The 22,192-nt window shown below is 40.3% G+C and overlaps 1 protein-coding gene across 1 annotated transcript in view; it reads left to right on the top strand.

Moving 5' to 3' along the window:
* Nucleotides 1-17,316, top strand: part of CALCR (calcitonin receptor) — a 155,899-nt gene extending 138,583 nt beyond the window's left edge. The window contains exons 10-14 of the mRNA XM_044246039.1: nucleotides 2,787-2,847; nucleotides 2,933-2,999; nucleotides 5,363-5,581; nucleotides 6,291-6,332; nucleotides 16,212-17,316. Of these exons, the coding sequence (XP_044101974.1) occupies nucleotides 2,787-2,847; nucleotides 2,933-2,999; nucleotides 5,363-5,581; nucleotides 6,291-6,332; nucleotides 16,212-16,472 (650 nt within the window). The 3' untranslated portion in view covers nucleotides 16,473-17,316. The remainder of the gene's footprint in view (nucleotides 1-2,786; nucleotides 2,848-2,932; nucleotides 3,000-5,362; nucleotides 5,582-6,290; nucleotides 6,333-16,211) is intronic.
* The last annotated feature ends 4,876 nt before the right edge of the window (nucleotides 17,317-22,192 follow it).

Raw genomic sequence — 22,192 nt, 5'->3', positions numbered from 1 at the left:
ATTTACCAAATTCCCTACTCCTCTCTAACGCCCCTTGTCCTCCATGCTATTGGTTATGCTCCACAAATGAGTGAAACCATATGATAATTGACTCTCTCTGCTTGACTGATTTCACTCAGCATAATCTCTTCCAGTCCCGTCCATGTTGCTACAAAAGTTGGATATTCGTCCTTTCTGATGGAGGCATAATACTCCATAGTGTATATGGACCACATCTTCCTTATCCATTCATCCGTTGAAGGGCATCTTGGTTCTTTCCATAGTTTGGCGACTGTGGCCATTGCTGCTATAAACATTGGGGTACAGATGGCCCTTCTTTTCACGACATCTGTGTCTTTGGGGTAAATACCCAGGAGTGCAATTGCAGGGTCGTAGGGAAGCTCTATTTTTAATTTCTTGAGGAATCTCCACACTGTTCTCCAAAGAGGCTGCACCAACTTGCATTCCCACCAACAGTGGAAGAGGGTTCCCCTTTCTCCACATCCTCTCCAACACATGTTGTTTCCTGTTTTGTTAATTTTGGCCATTCTAACTGGTGTAAGGTGATATCTCAATGTGGTTTTAATTTGAATCTCCCTGAGGGCTAATGATGATGAGCATTTTTTCATGTGTCTGATAGCCATTTGTATTTCTTGATTGGAGAAGTGTCTGTTCATATCTTCTGCCCATTTTTTGATGTGTTTGTCTGTTTCGTGTGGGTTGAGTTTGAGGAGTTCATTATAGATCCTGGATATCAACCTTTTGTCTGTACTGTCATTTGCAAATATCTTCTCCCATTCCGTGGGTTGCCTCTTTGTTTTTTTGACTGTTTCCTTTGCTGTGCAGAAGGTTTTGATTTTGATGAAGTCCCAGAAGTTTATTTTCGCTTTTGTTTCCTTTGCCTTTGGAGACGTATCTTGAAAGAAGTTGCTGTGGCTGATATCAAAGAGATTACTGCCTATGTTCTCCTCTAAGATTCTGATAGATTCCTGTCTCACATTGAGGTCTTTTATCCATTTTGAGTTGATCTTTGTGTACGGTGTAAGAGAATGGTCGAGTTTCATTCTTCTACATATAGCTGTCCAGTTTTCCCAGCACCATTTATTGAAGAGACTGTCTTTTTTCCACTGTATATTTTTTCCTGTTTTGTCGAAGATTAATTGACCATAGAGTTGAGGGTCCATATCAGGGCTCTCTACTCTGTTCCACTGGTCTATGTGTCTGTTTTTATGCCAGTACCATGCTGTCTTGGTGATCACAGCTTTGTAATAAAGCTTGAAATCAGGTAAGGTGATGCCGCCAGCTTTATTTTTGTTTTTCAACATTTCCTTAGCGATTCGGGGTCTCTTCTGATTCCATACAAATTTTAGGATTATTTGCTCCAGCTCTTAGAAGGGATTATTTTTACACTCTCCAACTTCGGTGGCAGGAAGGGCCTTTAGGGCTCTTGGGGCCTGGGGGATAAGAGGAAGAGGAAGGGGAAACAAACTGCCTCAAACAAGGCAAAGAGCACTAGGAATGAGCAGAGTTGGGGTCCGCACTCCTCTGTACATTAAGGAACACATCGTCCTCTCTACAAAATGATGAGGTGGGAGGGAGAACTCCATATGCTTCTTCTGCTAATTCTAAAACGTATGTTTCAGAATATATCGAGAAAATGAATTTCTGTTTCTAAAACCCAAGTGGGGAAATGATATGTTAGAACTGCTGTGAATAAAACACAATTATGTTTTGTGTAAAGAGTCTAACTCAAAATTCTCTCAGGCCAAGCATTTAATCAATGGCCCTATTGAATTATATGCTTCACGGGTTAAGAAGCTGAGGTTGTTCTCAGGTGAAAACTCAATATTCTGAGGCAATGTCTTTTTGCATAGAATTCACAGAAAATAAAAATGTGGAGGTCTAACTCACTTCTGAGATACGTTTCTCAATCTGATGATAATTCTAAAAGCTCTTTCTACAAATGTCTCAACCAAATCAAGCAATATTCTGTTGGGCTGGGGTACATCTGAGGGGAAAAAAAAAACTATTATGCAAGAACCACAACTGTATTCTAGATGACACTTATAGAATGAAAATTGATTTTAAAAAGACGTACCCTGACAGAATGCATTGCTGATAACGACCCCTATCATTCTGTTTATAAATTCAAAGTTGCTTTTTACTAGAACTTAGAGTTCAGTGAGGGAGGTAGACTCCAAGTTGCCTTCATAGAGGTTCCACAGGCAAAACTTACAGAGGGCAGGGAAGGCAGTCGTGCCCTGAAGTATTCTAATGGAAAGACAATGGAATCGATACATGTGATATAAACAGACAGGAAAAAGAAAAGCCTACAAGAAATATTATGAACATCAACAAGGATTTCAGAGCAATTAGGCTATTGTCTCTGTAAGCTATTCCAGGTCATTGCCCTCCATGGTGACCTAACTCCTGTCCTTTAAGCAGTCCAGTTCACATGCAGTGAAGAGCTTTGTGGTCTCAACTAACAGTCATCACCACAGACATAACAATGGTATAATGGTCACAGTGAAAGTAACAAGGTACCTATCATCCTGGAATATTTGTTAAAGACTTTTAATTACCTGGATGCTCTTCACAAAACTCTGAAAGCAAGTGATGTTCTAACCAAGAGAATATTTATCAGGATTCACCAAAAATAGTTTGTGTAAAAACATCAGGGAAGTATCTTGACAGAGATATTAAAATTTGCCACCTTTTTTGAAGATAAACTATCATTTTCCATGCAATCACTGTTGTAGCTTAAGATCAAGAAATCAGGTATGATTTCTGCTTTTTCACATTTTTAGGGTTCCCGCTGGTGCCAACCACTATCCATGCGATTACTCGGGCTCTGTACTTCAACGACAAGTACGTATTTTGGTGGTTTTTAAGTGAACGTATTTATAAGTAAAATGCATTTATATTCATGTATTCCCTCCCTCCTTGTTTTCAGCTGCTGGCTGAGTGTGGAAACCCATTTGCTTTACATCATCCACGGTCCCGTCATGGCCGCACTGGTGGTGAGAATTGCTTTCATTTATCTTGTTGTTGTTGTTGAGAATTGCTTTTTAAATCCATTATTAAGTGTTATCTCTTTGTGAAGATTTCTATAAAGATGGCTCTGTGTCCCGTATGGCTCAGGACTTCAAAATTAGGCTAAGGTAATGATGATCTGTAATGAGATCCTCTGTAACAATTCGATTTGAGGATCTTTAAATGAAAAAAACAATTTTTATTTAACACCATTGGGGAAGGGTTGCATTAAGTTCATTTCTACACCCGCCATCACAAAAATACAGTTTTCTTGAAACAAGGCTATACCTACCTGCTCCTCATTAAAGGCAAAGATCAAGGGACTGAAGAATGGTAAGAAGATGTTACTGAGAAAGAAAGTAAAAAATCAGAGTCCCTCTGTACCTTTTTCCCTGGTCTCTGCCAAACAAAACCATCTCTCATTTCATATCTGGTCCGTGAGCCATTGTGGGAACTACCACTGAGCATACACTTCAGGATTGTACATTGCCTGCATGTACATTGCCAGGCTCTTCCTAACAGCAGCCCTTCGAAGTAGATGCATCAGGACTATTGGTACTCATTAGGAAAACTAGACCCAAAGATTCAAGTAAATGCATTCCCAAATCACATGACTAGTAAAAAGTTGGGGTTGAGGAGAACATGACCATCTGCATGTATTTCCAAGCTCTTTGTTTTTACCCAAGGTTTACTCTATGGTAGTGAGCATGACAACCAGCCCATTTAATATTTAGACACTATTTTTCCCTTGGAAACAGTGCTTTTCCCTTGGAAAAGAAAAATGAAAACAGTCTGAGTCATAAACCATGTTCTGCTCATGTACTGAAGTATCCATTAGAAACTGATCAAACCAAGTCATCATCCAATCTGACTTCCCACTGCCCCAGTCTCTCCAGTGCACAATTTCTTTTGCCCTCCTTCAGAGCAGTGATGGACATGCCAGCCCAACTGTCCTGACAAAGACCCATGGATGTGGATCTTGAATATTTCAATACCTCATAAGAGTTCAATTATTACTCTCTTAAAGGTCTCTCTTCTTTCTTGAGTTTTGAGGGCAACTATGTTTATTTCTATTCTGGGTAGAAATATCACACTAATCACTTAAAAATAAATCATCAATTAAATTTTAAAAACAACTTTGGTTTCAAAATTAATCTCCATAGCCAAAAGTAGTTTGGGACGCACTGCAATGGCTAATATTAAAAAGTGTGACCATACCAAGACTTGGCAAGGGTAGAGAACAACTGGAATGCTCAGCTAGAGCTAGAGGGAACGTAAAATGAAGCCACTTCTTTGGAAGACAGTTTGCCACTTTCTTATAAAGTTAAATATACATTTATCATATCAACAGGCAGTTCTACTCCTGGGTACTTACTCAAGAGACACAAAAACATATGTCCACACAAAGACTTGTATACAAATAATCATAGCATGTTAATTTGTAATAGTCAAATTGTGAAACCTTGCCAATTTCCATCAACAATAGAATGAATAAACAAATTATGTGTATTATTCATGTAATGGAGTACTACTCAGCAATAAAAAGGAATGAAATGCCAATGTACACAATGTGAATGAACCTCACAGATAATATGTCAAACCAAAGAAGCCAGACATGAAAGAATACATACTGTATAACACTCCACTTCTGTGGTAATAGAAGTTAGTGGTCGATTGAGGTGGAGGGGTTGTTGAAGCAGGAGAGAACTTTCTAGGGTAATGAAAGTGCTCTTTTCTTGTTTGGAGGGGTTGCTACCCAGATACCTACATTTCTCTAAACTTCTTGAATGTAAACTTAAAGTCTCCAATTTACTGAATGTGCCTTACACCTGAATGAAGTCATGTTCTTTTAAAAATGTTATTAGAAAGAAAAGAGGGCTGGGATAGCTGTCTCTACTACATAAACTTTAGAGATGAATTCTTCCATCCTCATTTCACTTTCTGGGAAGTAGTCCTGCCTAAGGGGAAAATCTCCGTAATGAAATGACCAGAAAGCAAGATCTAAAAGTGTCAGTTATGACTCTCCTTCGTAAAAACCATAAAAATCAAAGTGAAGAATAAACCACCCTCGTTGGAATTAAACTTAATTTATTTACTTATACAGAAAAAAATGTTTTCTAATTTGGACAAAAATTTAAAAAAAAAAAGGAAATGTTAATTCAGGTCTGGAGAGGGTCTTTGGTTTTACGGCTGCACCCGGTAATGCCGAGCTTATTACACCAACTCACAGGCCGTCTCTCCCGTCCTGTGACATCTGCTCCCAGGCTGAGATCAACAAGAGTCAAAAAAAGCAGTCATCCTTAAGTCAGCCGGACCTAGATGATTTGCTCATAACGTCACATCTTTGCAGGTCAATTTCTTCTTCCTGCTCAACATCGTCCGGGTGCTCGTGAGCAAGCTGAGGGAGACCCAGGAGGCAGAATCGCACATGTACCTGAAGGCCGTGAGGGCCACTCTGATCCTGGTGCCCCTGCTCGGAATCCAGTTTGTTGTCTTTCCCTGGAGGCCTTCCAACAAGATGCTTGGGAAGATCTACGATTACCTGATGCACTCTCTGATTCACTTCCAGGTAAAGAAGCCAGTGGTGTATTGATCAGCTGTTTGCTCAGCAAGGTGACGTAGGCAGAAGGACTTCTAAGGTCAATCTGTGATCAGAAGGACCTTTGCAAATATATATAACCTGGAAGGGATACAGCTTCTCTTTTTCTCATTACCTCTTTCCCCCTTTTATTTTTGAATCTCAAAACCGAGGAAAGAAACAGGGGGAGGATGAGCTTTGAGAACACATCTTTCTGAGGACAAATACTTGTCCAGGGACTGACCCACTGCACAGCACTGAGTACCGAGGACAGAGTTTCTATTCCCACCGTCCTTTCAACCTTTCCTTCCCCTATCCAGTAGTTTGAGGGAAAGCACATTTGTTTTGCCTTTATGAGGGGGAGTTTTGAAGATCAAAAAAGATAACCACTGCCCATCAGTTTCCCAACCTGATAGCTAGCATCACAGTCACCAATGCCAAGAAAACACGGGGCAGAGAAGTAGATGTTCCTGTCCGTAGGAAATGTCTCCAGTAGACCCCAAGTTGGAAGCTGTACCCCCTTAAACTAGAATATTCTTATAGTGAAGCACTGAATATGAGTGTGCTAGAAATTGTCTTTCATTGAGCCTTGACTTGCTAATGCAATAGTGAAATGCTCCTCTTCAGGCTGTCTATTGATTCCTAAACAATGTAACGCACCCAAAAATAATCTCAGTTCTATTTTTCCTTCTCTTTTAAGGGATTCTTTGTCGCCGTGATCTACTGCTTCTGCAACAACGAGGTAAGTGTGCATTTCACAGAATACCATCACTCGTTGATACAAAGCCAGCACTTTACAGTTCCCAAAGGGCCTCTGGTCACATTTCATTTGCTCTCACTTCTGCAGTTGACCTCACGGGGTTTCGTGACATACAGGATCATGTATTTTTCCACTACTTCACATGAATCTTATCTGTGTTTCTATGGGAGAATTGTAGATATGACCCACATGGGCAGCTATGTTCTGATTTCACTGGATGGAATCATAAGTCCCTGGAGCAGCAAGAGTGAGAGCTATTCTGGATTCTCCTAGAAAGAGAAGTCATGCTGCCATCCTTTTGGAAGACTCAGCTCCTCCCTGGGGCTGAGCCAGGATCCAGCCAGTGTGAACTGGTTCGCCACTTTCTTGTCCTGTTGCTTGGTGCCAGTGTCACACCACGTCTTCAAGATGGTGGCAGTCCTCCTGAAGTTAAGACCCCAAAAGGAGCCTCACATAAGTAATTTATTATCTGAATATTTAGCTCAGTGAAATCTAGATATCCACATGGCCAGTGTTATCAGGGGGCGGTTAGCCAGTGCCCTTTCTTGCAATGAAATCTTCTTGCCTGGGACCCCAACTTTGAAGTAGAAACATGAAGCTGCTTACTGTCCCTAATGCAAACTGGTGCAGCCACTGTGGGAAACAGCATGGAGGCTCCTTGGAAAATTAGAAATAGAACTATCATATGATCTGGTAATTCCACTACTGGGTATTTACCCAAAGAATATGAAAACACTTATTCAAAGAGATATATGTATCCCTATGTTTATAGCAGCATTATTTATAATAGCCAAGAAATGGAAGCAGTCCAAGTGTCCCTTGAAGGATGAAAGGATAAAGTAGTTCTGGTACATACATACAATGGAATATTACTCAGACATAAAACGGTAAAATCTTGCCATTTGCAACATATATGTTAATTACACTGGAATTTCTTTTTTAAAAGTGGAGTTGCTTAAATTTGTACCAAAGACGACCCAGGATTTCAAGAAACACAGTTTGTAAGCTCCCTCATTTTTCAGGTGAGAAGCCTACACTCTAGGAAGAACATGTGACTGGTACAATGTCACAATCATAGTTCCACAACCAGGACTAGAACCTAGATTTCCTGATTCTTAATTAAATGAACTAAATATTCCACTACACTATAATATGTCTATGATTCCTCCCTGGAGCTTTGCTCATATATTTTTTCTAGTTATATACCACATGAATTGTAATGTGCAATTATTTTTTATCATTTTACATTGATCCCTATTTAGAATAATTCTATACCAAGAAAAATAACATTTGGTGAAGAGATCAACAAACGTTAAGATTTTTCCTATTAGTGATTAGAAAGGTTTCTAACCAGAATCAATTGATCTTTAATTATCTACTCTGTATTTCTTCGGTTATCAGGGAGCACCTATAAGATTTTGCTGTTTCAATGACGTATTATTTATCTCCAACCTTGTCACTGCTTTATAAGATTTTTCTTGCTCTCATTCTACTTTTTAATTGGTACATTTTATTCCTCCCCTCATCCATTCACCCATAAGCTCATTCCTTCATTCAGCAGAAATAGATTGTCCATTCACTATCACCAGGGGCTAGACTGAAGGCCTGGGGTAGAAATGAAAAGTCACCCTTCTGCTGTCAGCTGTTAGTGTCTCTTTGGTTTTTTGTTTGTTTTAAGACTAGCAATAAATAAATAAATAAATAGGATTTAGGACATCCTCTCTTTATATCAATTTCTATGAATGTATAGTCTGTCTTTTAAGTTATTTCAGGTGCCATACAAATAAATTTTCCACCTAAAGCAATATCTCTATAGGGCTAACATAAAAATCAGGCTTAGAAGGGGCATAACTTGAAAACACCAGAGGATTGTAGGCATTTGCAAAAATACTTCACCCCTTCCTCTGTTTTAACCATGATGCTGTCTTTGAAGCTTCAGGCATAGAAAGCAAGACAAGAAGTCCTCCTAACAATTGAACATTTCTATTTCATTTGAGTATGTTATCTCTGCTTTTCAAAGCCAAGAAACCATCTCCATTTTAATTAGGATTCTTTTACTGGGGAAGCTACCAGTGTGACATTTCTAATAAGATAGAAATTTTGTACTGTGCCAAATGTAACATCACAGCCCCATGAATTTTAGGTTTGCGGCTCTCCACTGGGCTTTCTGTGAAGGTGCTGTCTATACCCCCATCAACCCGGCAGGGCACACAGCCCTGCGGGTGGGTCTCAAAGCTGCCACTGCCACTGCCACAGAGAAGTGTGTGGGCTTTGTTGGGAGCACGTTGAGTTTTAGCAGAGATCTAGGGGGCTGAGATGGCAGCTAGATAGTGCAGAAGGAGGTTTTCATTTTCATTTCTTACCTGCATATTGTCAGTGATTCCCATTATGGAAACTGGTCAAATACCGACAGATAGACTAGAATCAGGGAAGGAATTTGGAGAATGACAGGAATAGGAATCAGGAAGCACCCACGAGGGCATGCTTATGGATCATGTATTTCCTACAAGTCTTCTAAGAGTGTGAAGATTTAAGTCTTCTAAGATGTTGACCATGTATTATTAAGTATGTAAGGGACCTCAAAGAGATGATGACAGCTACAAAGAAGCCCAGCGGTTCTGAGTCACATCTTAAAAATAGAGAGAGCACCAACAAGACAGTGGATTTTCTCCCTTTCCATGGGTCTTGCTATTGTCCATGCACTGTGGGTAAAATCGTTTGTCGATCAAAGTAGCATGATCAGAAAGATCTCAATTTAACAGTAACAGACTGGAGTGGATGGAAACTACCACTGCTTTTCTTTGTTGTAACTTGTCTTGCTTTAGAGAGCCCATCCCACCGCTTCTAAGAGACGGCAGTCTCTTTCTAGAAAATATTTGGTTCCAAAGCCTTCATCCAAAGGTGCAGTTGGTAGGCCCTGCTGACACTCAGGGTGGCTCCCTCACTCCCGAGGAGCCTAGAGATCCTTCTACTATGTCGCTTCCTTGACCAGGCCCCAGCCTTGTTTTGCCTCACCAGTTCTCTCTTCCACCCACCCAAGGAGCGCAGAGGGTCAGCCTCCTTTCTTCACACTGTGAAGGGCCTACAAGTCTGTTTTTAGCACATGTCATAGCCATTCCCACTCCACCGCTCAGGCACCAGCTTGGACATGGTACCAAGCCAAGTGTGGGACTTCTTTACATGGCTATCAATTTCTAGACTGTGCTCTCAGAATCAAAGAGAAAGACTTGCTATACTGGGGTATAAGCATAAGCACCAGAAGTTATATACTGTTGAGTGTCTTCTCCCCATTTCCCCAGGTATTCCCACCATGAAGGGGAAATGCAAGGTCATTTGTGTCTCTGTATATCTCTCTCCCTCTCAGGACTGGAAGGGCTTTGTACTAACCACGGCTCCTTCTTATCCTCAGGGGACTCTCCCTACACTATATCTTGCGTGTCCTCTATACTATGGCTTTTAGTAAAATTCTTTTTCCAGGGTAGCATGGTTTTCACTTCATAATGCAAAGATAAGCTTTTCTATTTAGAAATTCTTTTTCTCACTCAGTAAAACCTGGTTTTCAAAGCTGTTGTCCTTCTAGCGACTCAAGAAAGTCAGCTTTGAGACTCAAAGCTAAACAGTGATTTCTTTGTTCTAGACCAGTATTCTCAAACTTTCGTGTGCATCAGAATTGCCAGGGAAAGTGTGCATCAGAATTGCCAGGGAAAGTTTGTTAAAACATAGAGTGCTTGACCCCTCAGAAGAGTTTCCTATTCAGGAGGACAGGGATGAGGCCTGAGGAATTTGCATTTCTGACAAGTTTCCAGGTGAAGCTGATGCTGCTGATCAGAGAACACACTTTGAGAACCCACTCTGGGCAAAATCTAATTTGTTCTTCAAGCAATGAATGGCCACGACTTAATGAGCTAGGGAGTTGCAGGGTAATTTTATTTAGGAAATATAATAGTTAAATATTTTCAAAAATATTAACCTTATTATAGATGATATTTATTTGTTGGTGTCTTCTAAAACAAGAAAGCTTCTACAGACTAGAAGAGTACATAGTGAATGGGAATTAGAAAGCTTGGTCTTATGATCATGAGGTACCCAATTTATCTCAAACTGTAGGGCATGTACATTCTGTAAGAAAAAGACCAGTAAAGATAATGCTCCAAAAGGTGAAAAAAATATCAGTGACAACTTTATGAATAATATTCAGAAGCATCCCTCAGTATCTAATTAACAGGGTTTAATAGGGGTACCGCTTCAGAAAGTCATATAAAAGCATTTAAAGCATACCTCCAAGTGGATCTAAAGTGTTTTTAAAGTTCATGATTTTTAATCTTAAATTTCGATTGCAGCAGGCCTGTTGAGTTGTGGCATCAGCAAGTGAAGGTGTGAGGGAGCAGGTTTGAAAAATCTTTCTATCCAATGGATCAAAACTCCTAGGAATAAATCCCACCTTCCACTCAATAGTATATAACTTCTGGTGCTTATGCTGAACTTGAGGAAAACTAAGGCCAAAGATGAAAGCATTCAAGTCCAACTGTGAAGATTCTGACCTGATTTTCTTTTTCACTGAGGCCCAAATATACCAACCTCATATAGATGGTTAATACTAGAGCCAGGTGTAATACTTATGACTTCAAACCATCAGATCAGGGCTCTATTTTTTAAAGTGGTTAATAAAGAAATTGATATAATTAGGGAAAATGTAAAGTGATCTGTGTTAATTGCTTTTATAAGGAGTGATGAATCTATATAATTCAAAACTTTGTATATTTATCACATTGGTAACTCCTAACATTTCTGATGCTTTTCAAGAGCAATGAAAAGTCTCCCTGTTTTTTTTTCCCCCCAAACAGATTCAATGCCCTTATTTTAGTGATCAAAGCAGCATCAAGCTCAACCTGTGGTATTGTAGGAGATAATTGCCCTATTAAACTATAATTATTCAAGTGTCTTTTACATCCTGCTAAGGGCCTATTCTTATATGTGTGGTTTACAAATTGAAGCAGATTGCCATCTCCACACAAAAGAATAGATTATAATTCGGGAATGCAATTATAGAAGGCTATGAACATTTCTGTAATAATAATAATATTAAAAACATAAAATAGGCCTCAAACCCTTTGGCCTCATGCTGGGCAGGGTACTTCATTAATACGCATGGATATGCCAATGGGGATTATTTTCTTAAAATGTGAGGAGAAACAAAGCCTTTTTTTTTTTTTTTTTTTCGTCCTCTGGGCACTTTTACAAACTCACTCTAAACTTAAACTGTCTTCTTTGGATACCTCTAAATATCTGTGTGAGTTTTATCTATAAAGACAGTGTTGGTATTTGAGAGATGCTGAATCCACGGAAACTGTCAATTCCCTTTGTCTGGGGACATCGCTTCTCTAAAAATATGCTGAAGCAGTATATTTCCTAATTCCTCAACAGGGCATTTGATGGTTCCTAGATTATAAATCTGGCATTTAAAGCATTAAGGACCTACCTTTAATAGATAGTATGACCCAAATAAAACCATACCATCTCTTGGCTAGTCCCAACAGAAAAATAAATGGTATAGAAATCCAAAAGAAATCCAGGAAGTAGCAAGCCTGGGCCATGGAGCACTCTGTAGAGACCTAGTGTAGAATGTATGAGATCAGCAACTATGTGTGTCATTGAGAGGTCTTTGTATTTTCTTAGCACTACCACCCTCCAAAAAAGAATATGACAGAAGAGTTTCATTTTAGTCTGAAGACTTGAGGTCACCATCCTGCCGTAATAACAGTACAGTAATAGCAATAATAACAGTAGCCTCCCTGTGTAGTACTTTAAAGCTTAGATGCCACTTTGATATATACTGTCACAATTTAATCCTTCCAACAGCAAGGTGAGGTAGAAGAATTGTATTGAAGAAAGGAGTCTCAAAGAGGTTAACTCTCCTACCCAAGATTACAAGGCTAATGTGGGCAGAGTGAGTTTCTTGACCCAAAGTTCAGTCCTTTCTTTCATGGCATCGAATGAGACCCAGTGAAATGATGCTATAGGTGGAGAAAGAACAGAAAGGTGGTGTGATGTGACCCAATGACGGTCTTCCTTCCCTGCCCAGCTGGTTGCCGACAAGTGCCTGCTTCTGCTCATTTCCAAAAGTAGCAACTCATTGGAGCTCAAGAGCAGTTCCCAAAAACACACACCATGGCATGAGAGAAGACCTAGCAACAGTTGTAGGTGATCCAACACCCAGTAGCTTACGGTTTACCTCTGGAAGGAGTTCAAGTTCTCAAAAAGCAATGATTCTAGATCTCATATCAAAACCCATGAAAGAACATTTCAATTTCTCCATAAGGTTTGTCCTAGATGCTTTCAGCTCCCCACCCTGGTACCACCGGATATCAGTGCACTAATTATGGTCATTAGTGGTCATTTTCTTGGCTGAAAGAGTTATGAACTCATTCTAGGATGGATGTTGACAGTCCACAAGTATTTGTTGAAGAACTGCTGTATGCCCAACAGCATGACATGTTCTGGGAATACAAAAATGAACAAGACATGGTCCCTGCTTTTCAGAATTTTCTTGTACAGGAGGAGAGAGAGACACAGCAAGTCACAATGTTATAGCGCAGTAAGAGCAATAATGAGTATAGGTTACTGCAACAAGAGCACAGAAGAGAGACTCCTGACTCTGTCTGTGTCAAAGGATCAAGAAAAGTTTCCTGGAGAAACAGAGTTGAGTCCTGAAAAACAAGTTTGGGCACCAGTGAAGGGTGGGAGAGGGCCATTCCGGTCAGAGGGAGCAGCATGAGCAGAGAGGCCTGATGGGAAGAAACGATATAGCTGGTGGAGAGAGACAAGCAGTTTGTTAATTTTGGAGAATTCAGGTCAAGGCCATAAGTGGCTTAAAACCACTTTGGCAGAGAGATGAGCCAACTCAGACAAAAGCAGTAGAATGACAGGAATTTTCCACTCCTGCCCCTGATAGCAGCTCTGTGCCTGGTGTCTAAGTGCTCTTACAGAACCTGAATCCCTTCTGTCTGCACTGGCTGGGTGACTGAAATATAGGCATTTGGGGTAAATAGCTAAAGGACAAAACCATCAAACCAAGATTTCAGGTCACTCTGGGTATGGACTGAATTCCTTCTGAAGAGAGTAACCCCAGTCCAGTTCAGCCCATTTGGAGTATGTCCCCCTACAGCTGTTTTGAATGGCAGCAGCCGAGTGTGCAGGAAGCCGGTGTGAGCAAGAGCACATTGTTTCAATTAGAGAGAGTAAATGTACCCAATCCTTCAGACTTTATCTTCTCTTTGTGTCTTGACCTCTAGACAGAAATGTCACAGAGGGGGAACAAACTAGCCAATGCTCAGTTATTCGGCACTAAATGCAGATAAACTGTCCTAATTGCTTTTCTTCTTTACTGTTTCATTATTCCTCATCTCTGCCTCTTCTATTCCTCCAATCCATCTTGTCCCCTCCAGCTGTGTTACACCTTCCATCTGTACCTCTTGCACTAATGTGCTTAGGAAATCAAAGGAAGCAAAACACTTATATGAATTAATTTTCAACCAGTAAATAGCCCTAATAAAGAACTAGGCCGGAGAGGAGCCTGAAGGTGTCAGACTATCAAAAGGGAGACACCTGTCTCTCAAATCCAGCCACATGGACTGGCAGAACCTTGGAGGTGGTGGGAGGTGGGGTTAGCAAGGGGTGAGAATGGGAGAAAAAGTAGGAAATTACTGCTGCTACGCACCAACATCATATGAGGTGATTCAAATAACCTCAGTAAATCTTACTCATAACGGAATTCGTGTCCTGGTCTCCTTTTTACAAAGGAGAAAAATCTAAGAAAGAGAAAACCAAAAAACCAAAAGACGAAAAAGCCTATGCAGGCAATAAGCTGGGACCCAAACCCAAAGAGCACAGTCTTTGGAGTCGATGTGTCAACACTTAGTGCTCTCATCCTGCCTAAGCAATGACCACAAGAAACAAATTCTATTTTCAGTTCAGTTCAGAACTTGATGGTCAGCTGTCTACAGTGTGTACTGTGGCCAAGCACATGGTCAGGAGCCACGAGCTTCCCCTGGTGTGGTGGTTCCACCACATTCCAGCGGTTCTGACCCTGGACACGTTACATAACCTCAGCCCCCATATGTAAAGTGAAGGGAACAGTAGCCATTAAATCAGCAGGATTAAATAAGTTTATACTAATCAAGAGCCTGGAAAACGGCATGTGGTAAGCCCTCAGAAAATAACAGCAACAGCTCCAACTTTTCATGCTGTCCATGACCCTCTGTATGTCTTTTGTCAACACGAGGTTCGGCTACAAGATGCACAGCTTGACCATGGCACTTAAAGTTTTGGTCTTTTTCTCTTTTAAATAAAATTAGATAGATGCACATTAGAGAGTACACTTACACACTCATCACCTCCAAAAAACTAAAAACACAAAAACAGTTTGTTGCCACAATAATTCCAAATGATTGGATTACCAAATTCGTCTACCATTTGTCATCTTGAACTTGATGGCTGCTCTGCTGTATGAAGAAGAACCTCTCTTCGGTGACAAGTTTCATACCCTCTTGTCTTTGATGAATCATTTGAGTGTTTTGCCTTTTTCTGAGTAAAATATTTAAAAGGATATGACAAATACTAATAATTATTTGGAAAGACTGTTCTGCTATGATACACAGAAAATGTATTTGCCACAGAAATTATTCAGCCTTCTATCATGCATATCGGTTTATAACGTTAGTATGTTGTACTATCATTTATATCTTCTTTTAGATTCATACAAATTTGGCTCTTCACAATTAACTCGTTACATGCTTTATCTCGGGTCATACTGTTGCTGGAATCCCCCTCCTGTGCCCCCAGAATGGTTAGGCTTTACATTCAAGTTCGGTAGCAAGATAACAAAAGATGTATTAATAAATCGATGCAAATATCTTGTATAAAAGCATATCTCCTGTACTGAGCCATAGAAAATCAGAAATGTAAAATAGATACTGCAGCAATAATCTCTATTTTAGTCTTGCTCAGCTATAGAGAAAAGCCAGAAGTTAGGAGATGATGACAGGGAAGATGAACTTAAAGACTAAACTGAACTCAGTTCTGAAGAAAGCAGAGCTAGACAAGCAGCATTACTGCTTTTCCGCGGTAGTTATTGCGGTTTTTGTATTTAGAACTTCCTGACTTTAGCATCTTCTCCTTCTCTACTATACAGTTTATCATATTTGTAAAGCAAGTTTGGTAAGTTTGTTTACATATTAGAAGTTTTTTCATAGGAAGAGATTGAAATTTTATTCTTAAAAGCTTCGTACTCCATTAACCAGAGTTTTATCCAGGGCATCCCATCTCAAGCCATGCTGGAGAAAGGAAAATCCACAGTATGAAGCTCTTATAATGAAACCCCGGGCTGTGCTGTGGTACATGCATATGCATATGTATATGTATGTATGTATGTATATGTATGTAAACAGTAATGTGTTTAGGTTTAGATAAAAATTTCTGCATTATCAGAGGTGGTAGCAGATAAAAACTTTTCACCAAAAATCTTTTCCTCTGATAGGACACCTATACCATAATGGGTATAATAAAACCAAGGCAATTTTCATTCATTGGACAGGAGAACTAAAGAAGAGACTTTTGCTCAAAAAGAGCAAACGACCTTGCCCGTGGTAGCTTAGGCAAGCAACTCCTTTCTCTGACTTAAAGATTCTTCTCCCAAGATGGTATATATTCCCCAACCGGAGCGTGTGTACTGCAGGGTCCTTCGGATCAGAATTACAACTCAGCCTCCTTGGCCTCTGATAAGCTCCACGAACTGTGCCCATAAGCTTGGCTGGGGTCGTTTCCGACAATTATACCAAAACAAGATTCCCTTTTCTTTTTCAGGTCCAAACCACCGTGAAGCGCCAATGGGCGCAGTTTAAAACCCAGTGGGATCAGCGCTGGGGGCGAAGGAACCCCCGCCGCTCTGCGGCCAATGCCGCTGCCGCCGCCGCCGCCGCTGCTGCCGCCGCCGCGGCCGAAGCCGGGGACATCCCGGTTTATATCTGCCACCAGGAGCCGAGGAACGAAGCCGCCGACAACCTGGGCGAAGGGGGTGCCGAGGTCATTGCTTTGGAAATCATTGAGCAAGAGTCATCCGCTTGAATGTGAAGCTAGCGCAGCATCGTGATCACTGAGCCTTCATTTCCTGGGAGACAGACAGACCATCCGTTTAAAGTGATCCCCATCCTCCCAGGAGCTGAGCATATCATTTGTGAAGAATTATTAAGTGAATTTGTCCATAGTAAATCTGGAGAAAGTTATCCTTGGTACTATTGCTGTGGGAGACAGTCTAGGAATGGGGTCTCCCACTGCATCCCTTGTGAACCCCATCTTTCATCTGGGACTGAGATGCAGTTGTCTTAGTAATGCAAGCAAAGTATCCAAGAAAAACACAATTAAATTGACCTAGTTCAGAAACAGGGTGCTCCTTGTTAATCTTGAGCCATTTATAACTTTGAAAAATTAAAAGCACGGTCACTATTTTTCTTTTTAACTCTAGACTTTGAATCAGAATATTTCTGTATTTGGCTATGGATCTGATTTTTAATTTTTTTATTTCAATCAATTCTGATGTTACTCAGATGTTTTACCATCCTCACAATGTAAACCGCACAAATTACATGACCTCTGCAAGACCAAGTGGCTTTCTTATATAGAGATGACTAAGAAGGTAGAGGGGAGACCTGCATTTGGCAGGAAGAGGTTATGTTTTGGATGAAAAAGAAATTTAGGGTCAATTTGCTTAAAACATTAGATGGGCCAGTTTGTTAACTGGTTTATTAATATCGTATGCTCAGCGTGGTTTTGGATAATCCTGTCCGTCGAACAGGCCCTAACTGCCGTAAGAACTGGCCCTCACGTTGAGTGTGCTTTGGTTGCTGGCATTTATAAATTGGGAGGTCACAAAGAATCCATCACTAAATTTTTCACAAAACTGCCAAAAATATAATTTCTAGTGGAAGAGAATATTCTCTTTAAAGAGAGTTTTCCACTTTCTTAAGCTCCAGGATTTATAAAGCAAATCACTCTAAGGTTTATAAAGCAGATTACCTCTTGCCCTTGGGTGCTATCTAGCAGTAAAAGATAAATTTGTTTAAGACTGGTAATTAAAAGACTCCATATAAATCCATTAACTGCCTTCCACCCAGCTTCAAAGCTTAACAAGATCTCGGTCTTTTCCAGGAAGATTCAGTAGGGCTAATTAGAAATCAGTTTGTAGTTGACCTTTGGTTTGATGCTATTAGCAAAACAGGAGGAGGAAAAGTAACTGCTACAAGTTGAACCATCTACCAGTTCATTTAAAATAAAAGTAGAGGGTCTTATTAAAGCCCAATACTATATTCCCATATCTTTCCTTACATCCTCATCATAAAATCTTCAAAAATCCCTGAACAAACCAGTTATCGTTACCGGCACCTAAAGTTCATTTGTGGATTTGCAACAGTAATCAGAGTTACCATCATTTGATTTTGTGCCAAACGGGGAGATCCATTGAAACCCTTCAAATCCCAAATCTCATCTATGTCGATGCCACTGCCTTTCAGAGGTGATCTAGTTGTGGAAAAACAAAAAGTTGATTTGTTTATGGTTAGATATTTAGTGCACCCAAAGAAAATTATATTCCTTCAGTGAAAATGTATTTTGGATACTAAAGTGGTTTATGTCTCCTTTACTGAATGTAAGGGAGGAATTGAAAAGAAGGTATTTTTCCAATCACAGTATTTATGTAGTGGTGTTCCTATTTTCGTTTACAAACATGGAAAACAGAGTATTTGAGGCAGCTCTAGTACAAATGTGATAATATATTGCTAGATATTCTAAACATTATTGTGCTATTATAGTAGGGGCTGACGAAACAACACAGCTTACCGTAGAATTATACATAGTGCCAAAATGATGTGAACTGCTTACGCTATGTATATGTATAAATTAATACAGAGTATGTTAAAAGCAAAAAGATGTATATGTGCATATTTTTCTACAGAAATATATTCTCATCTTTCATTCATTCATCATGTCTCCAGCTCATTCCATGCTCATTTTTTCATTTCAGTCATGCGCGGCTAACATCCCACTTAATTTGGGTAGTAGGAAGGGGAAAGATAATCCAAATAGGTTAGAAAACCATATGTAAAAACATTGAGGTTATTGTCTTTGTCAGTGTAATCAGCTTCCATCTTCAACTTTGCTATAAACTCCAAAGAACAGTTCTCATACCCTGGAAATTGCAAAAACAACACACAACTATTGATCTCTACAGTGTAAATTTGGGGAGCACAGCAAAGAAATCTAGGGCAAGAAGTATCCTTTCATTGTTCTTGACTTTTTTTTTTCATTATTCTGGGACCAGACTTGAACTGTCCAACATCACATCAGATCGTTAGAATTGTTACAATCATTGATTTTTAATATAGTCTGGGAGAGAGACTAAGATGGGACCAAAGGCGACTAATTAAATGTCATTAGAATGCATCAAGACCACTATTGGAAAGATTTTCAGATCTAGAAAGCATAAAATGGAAAAAATGAGGATTAAATGAGAACTGTGATAGGCAAATAAAGGGGAACAGGAACAATTTGTAGGTTCTGCACACTATTCAACTTACTGTCCTCCTGAGAGCTGGAGAACTTTTTCAGAAAAGATACATAAGGACTACGTCTTTTCCTTTGTGTCCCAGTAGACAATACAGATAGATATTATTACCCTTGTGATCCTGAAAAACAAAAGTAATTTTCCATCATACCATAAAACCTGATTCTTCAAGAGGACAACTTTAACTCAGATGGTCAGTTTCCCACCTGCTTTGATCCTCACTACAAAACAGACCTTTGAAAGATATCATGGTTCTTGAAAGAGGGAAAGATGTTGAAAAAGAAATGACAGAAACACTATTGTCATGGAGCTCCAACCCTGTTCATTCATTCATTATCATTGATTCAACAGACATTTCATACACTTTTCACCTAGCTCCACAACAAATAGTTATTAATAGTAGTTATCCTGGCAAAGTTTCTTTGCAGTGGTGACTGCTTCTTTCCTGAGTCAATGGTACAAATCAAAACCTACTAAGTGAACCATTACCCTAAAGTCATAACCACTGACATCTTTGGAGTGGAAGAACGAAGGGACCCATGCGGTTGGAACTGGTAGCTGAATGTGACCTTTCCTCTTTATTAGTGCTCGGTGGGGCAGCTCAAGTTATTAGAAACATTCTCAGAACAAGATCTCTGCATAAACTCATTTTCTTAAGAACAAGGCCTGAAACAGTGATTCTTCCATTGGCTAGATTACCATTCAACTGCTTATCAGGGAGTTAATGCTTTAGAGTTTAAAATAAGGTTATACCTGAAGAGGGGAGATCAGAAGCCATATTTAGAAACACAATCAGGTACACTCAGAAGTAAACCCCATTTATTATTCTGAGAGGGGAGACAAGATGGCTCACTCCTAGCTTAAGCTTACATAAGATTGATTTTAGTGAATTAATCCATGGGTAATTTATGTGTCTGCAGGGGGGCAAGGGGGGAGAAAACAATAACTGGAAACATAAAAGAAAGAATGATACGTGCCTGTGAGAGTCAAGTAACGAGGAAAAACCACATTTGAAAAGTAAGAGCTATCCTTCTGATTAGTTTTGTTCTCCGGGACACAGGATTAACATCTGTTTGCCCCCTGTAAGTAATAAGAAGCACTGAAGGAGTGAAAACTCAGCGTAACTCAGGTCAGGAAGATTTTCTAATAACATGCCTTCCTCCATTTGGATTAGTGAGCATCTCTGAAAGATTTCAGAGATTTTCCATTATCTTAAACATTGACCAACCAGGCTCTCAGGTCACTGATCCGACTTACAGAAATTTCCACTTACAGAAATTCAATGCCTTGTCTCTAACTTTCCAGAAACCCTCTTGGCTGACTGACCAGCAATGCAGCTGCATGTCACTGCCATCTCCTCTACTTAAGAGACTTATCTTGTTTTAATTTGGAGAAATCACTTCCCAACAAAATCTCAAAGTACTACAAGAGAAGTGCTGAACAGAAATTCAGTAAAACCAGTTGAGATGTCTTTAATGAGGGGAGGAAAGAAAATGCATTCAGAAGAGACAGGAAGTCAGTGTCCACACATCCCTGCCAGACTGGCTAATCGAGGCTAGTGCTCACACAGACTTGTCTCACACAGACGCCCTGCACCAAAGCGTACACCCAGCTGCGCTATCCCAACATGTGCACACAGCACGGTGTGTGGCTACTCTCATGGCTGCAAGCATTTCCCTCCTGTGCTCGAGCATGACAGCTTCTGCGTGCTGTCATCAGAAGAGGGGTATTGTCGGGGGTGGTGGTGTTACGGAGAGCATCCCTTAAATAGAGATGATTTAAGAAGACAAAAGAAAAAAAAAAAAAAGAAGAAGACAACAGAAAGGAACTCCAATCACGGAAATACTGTAGTCGATATGAATGGACTCCTAAACACTAGCTTACTTACTCTTTGTAATCACTGAAACTGGTTTTATCCCCCATTTTAGTGATGAGGAAACTAAGTGAAAGAGGAGTTAAATAATGCACCCACCACAGTCACACAATTAGTAGTAAGTGGCCAGGCTAGGATTTGAATCAAGAGTAGCCAGTGCCTTTGTTTTTGAAACCGCCATCTTGATTGGGTGGTCCCACCATCCTGTCTCTCAAAGGAAAGACTGTCCGTTCCCCTCTTGACTCTAAAGGATACAGATCATTGTCTCCTGTTGGCCAAGAGGATAGAGATTGTTCATAACATGTTTCTCTTTTGGTCCAAAATTAACTTAATTCATGGTCCATGGATTCCTTCAAAAAATGAGTAGTCTTTAGATGAAATTCAGCTTTCTACAGCTTAAAGGGTTTCTTCTATCATGATGACTCCTTCTTATACCCAGGGATATATATATATTTTTTTTTCACACACAGTGCCAGTATGCAGCTTTTCCATTTCAAGATGGAGTCTTTGTGCAGACATTGGGGAGAAAAAACATGCTTTGGGAAATTCTCGGTGGACACCCCAGGCCTCAAGAGACCTTGAGACCTGCGGCAGAGCGGAAGAAGAGGAAGGAGGGCTGATTTTAGCGCTGTTTGTCATAAGACTTTCGCTTACTGATTTTCAAGAAGGGAGGCCTGCACAGAGAAGACAATAAAGACCACAAACATGAACTCACCCATGGAACTCAGCGTCAGGTGATGAAGAGACAGAGTGGAGAAGGAAAACGTTCGAGGAACTGTAGCACCAGCCAAGGGGGCCACGTAGTTAGGGCTGCTGGCTCCACCTCCAGAAATTGACCCTGGAGAAACTACAGAAATGGAGGGCACACATGCATTTTAGGAGTTAGCATTTAATGGGGAAAAAAGGAAAAGGAAAAAAGAGATAAACAAAAATGAAAAACTCTAGGTTTCTCGAATGAGTGCACCACTTTGAGGAGAGGAAGGGGTCTAGACAACGGCTGGAGGCCACAGCAATAGAGCACAGGACAGACTTTTATTGTGTTCTGCTCTTCACCTTCTCAGGGCTTGGGACCTCCCCTACAGCCACAGGCCTCACTGCTGGTCCCAGGGTCCACAGAATACTCTCACAGCAGCATAAGAACCCTAAAGGAGTAAGGGGTTCATGAAAACAAGTAAGTTTGCACTAAGTTGCTACCCTGGGCATCCATTCCTGCCCTTCGTTTCTTCTCCAGCACGGCAAGACTGGTGCATTATAACTTGGGTGGGGTGGGGAGGGGAGTGTCTTATCCCAATACTTTACACCAGTGGCCAGGTGTTAGTGTTCCTGTGTAAGCAGCCCAGGAAAGTATCCAGGATA

Source organism: Neovison vison, chromosome 4, assembly GCF_020171115.1.
Source record: "Neovison vison isolate M4711 chromosome 4, ASM_NN_V1, whole genome shotgun sequence".
NCBI classification, from domain to species: Eukaryota; Metazoa; Chordata; class Mammalia; order Carnivora; family Mustelidae; genus Neogale; species Neogale vison.
This window is presented reverse-complemented; position numbering and strand designations above follow the sequence as displayed.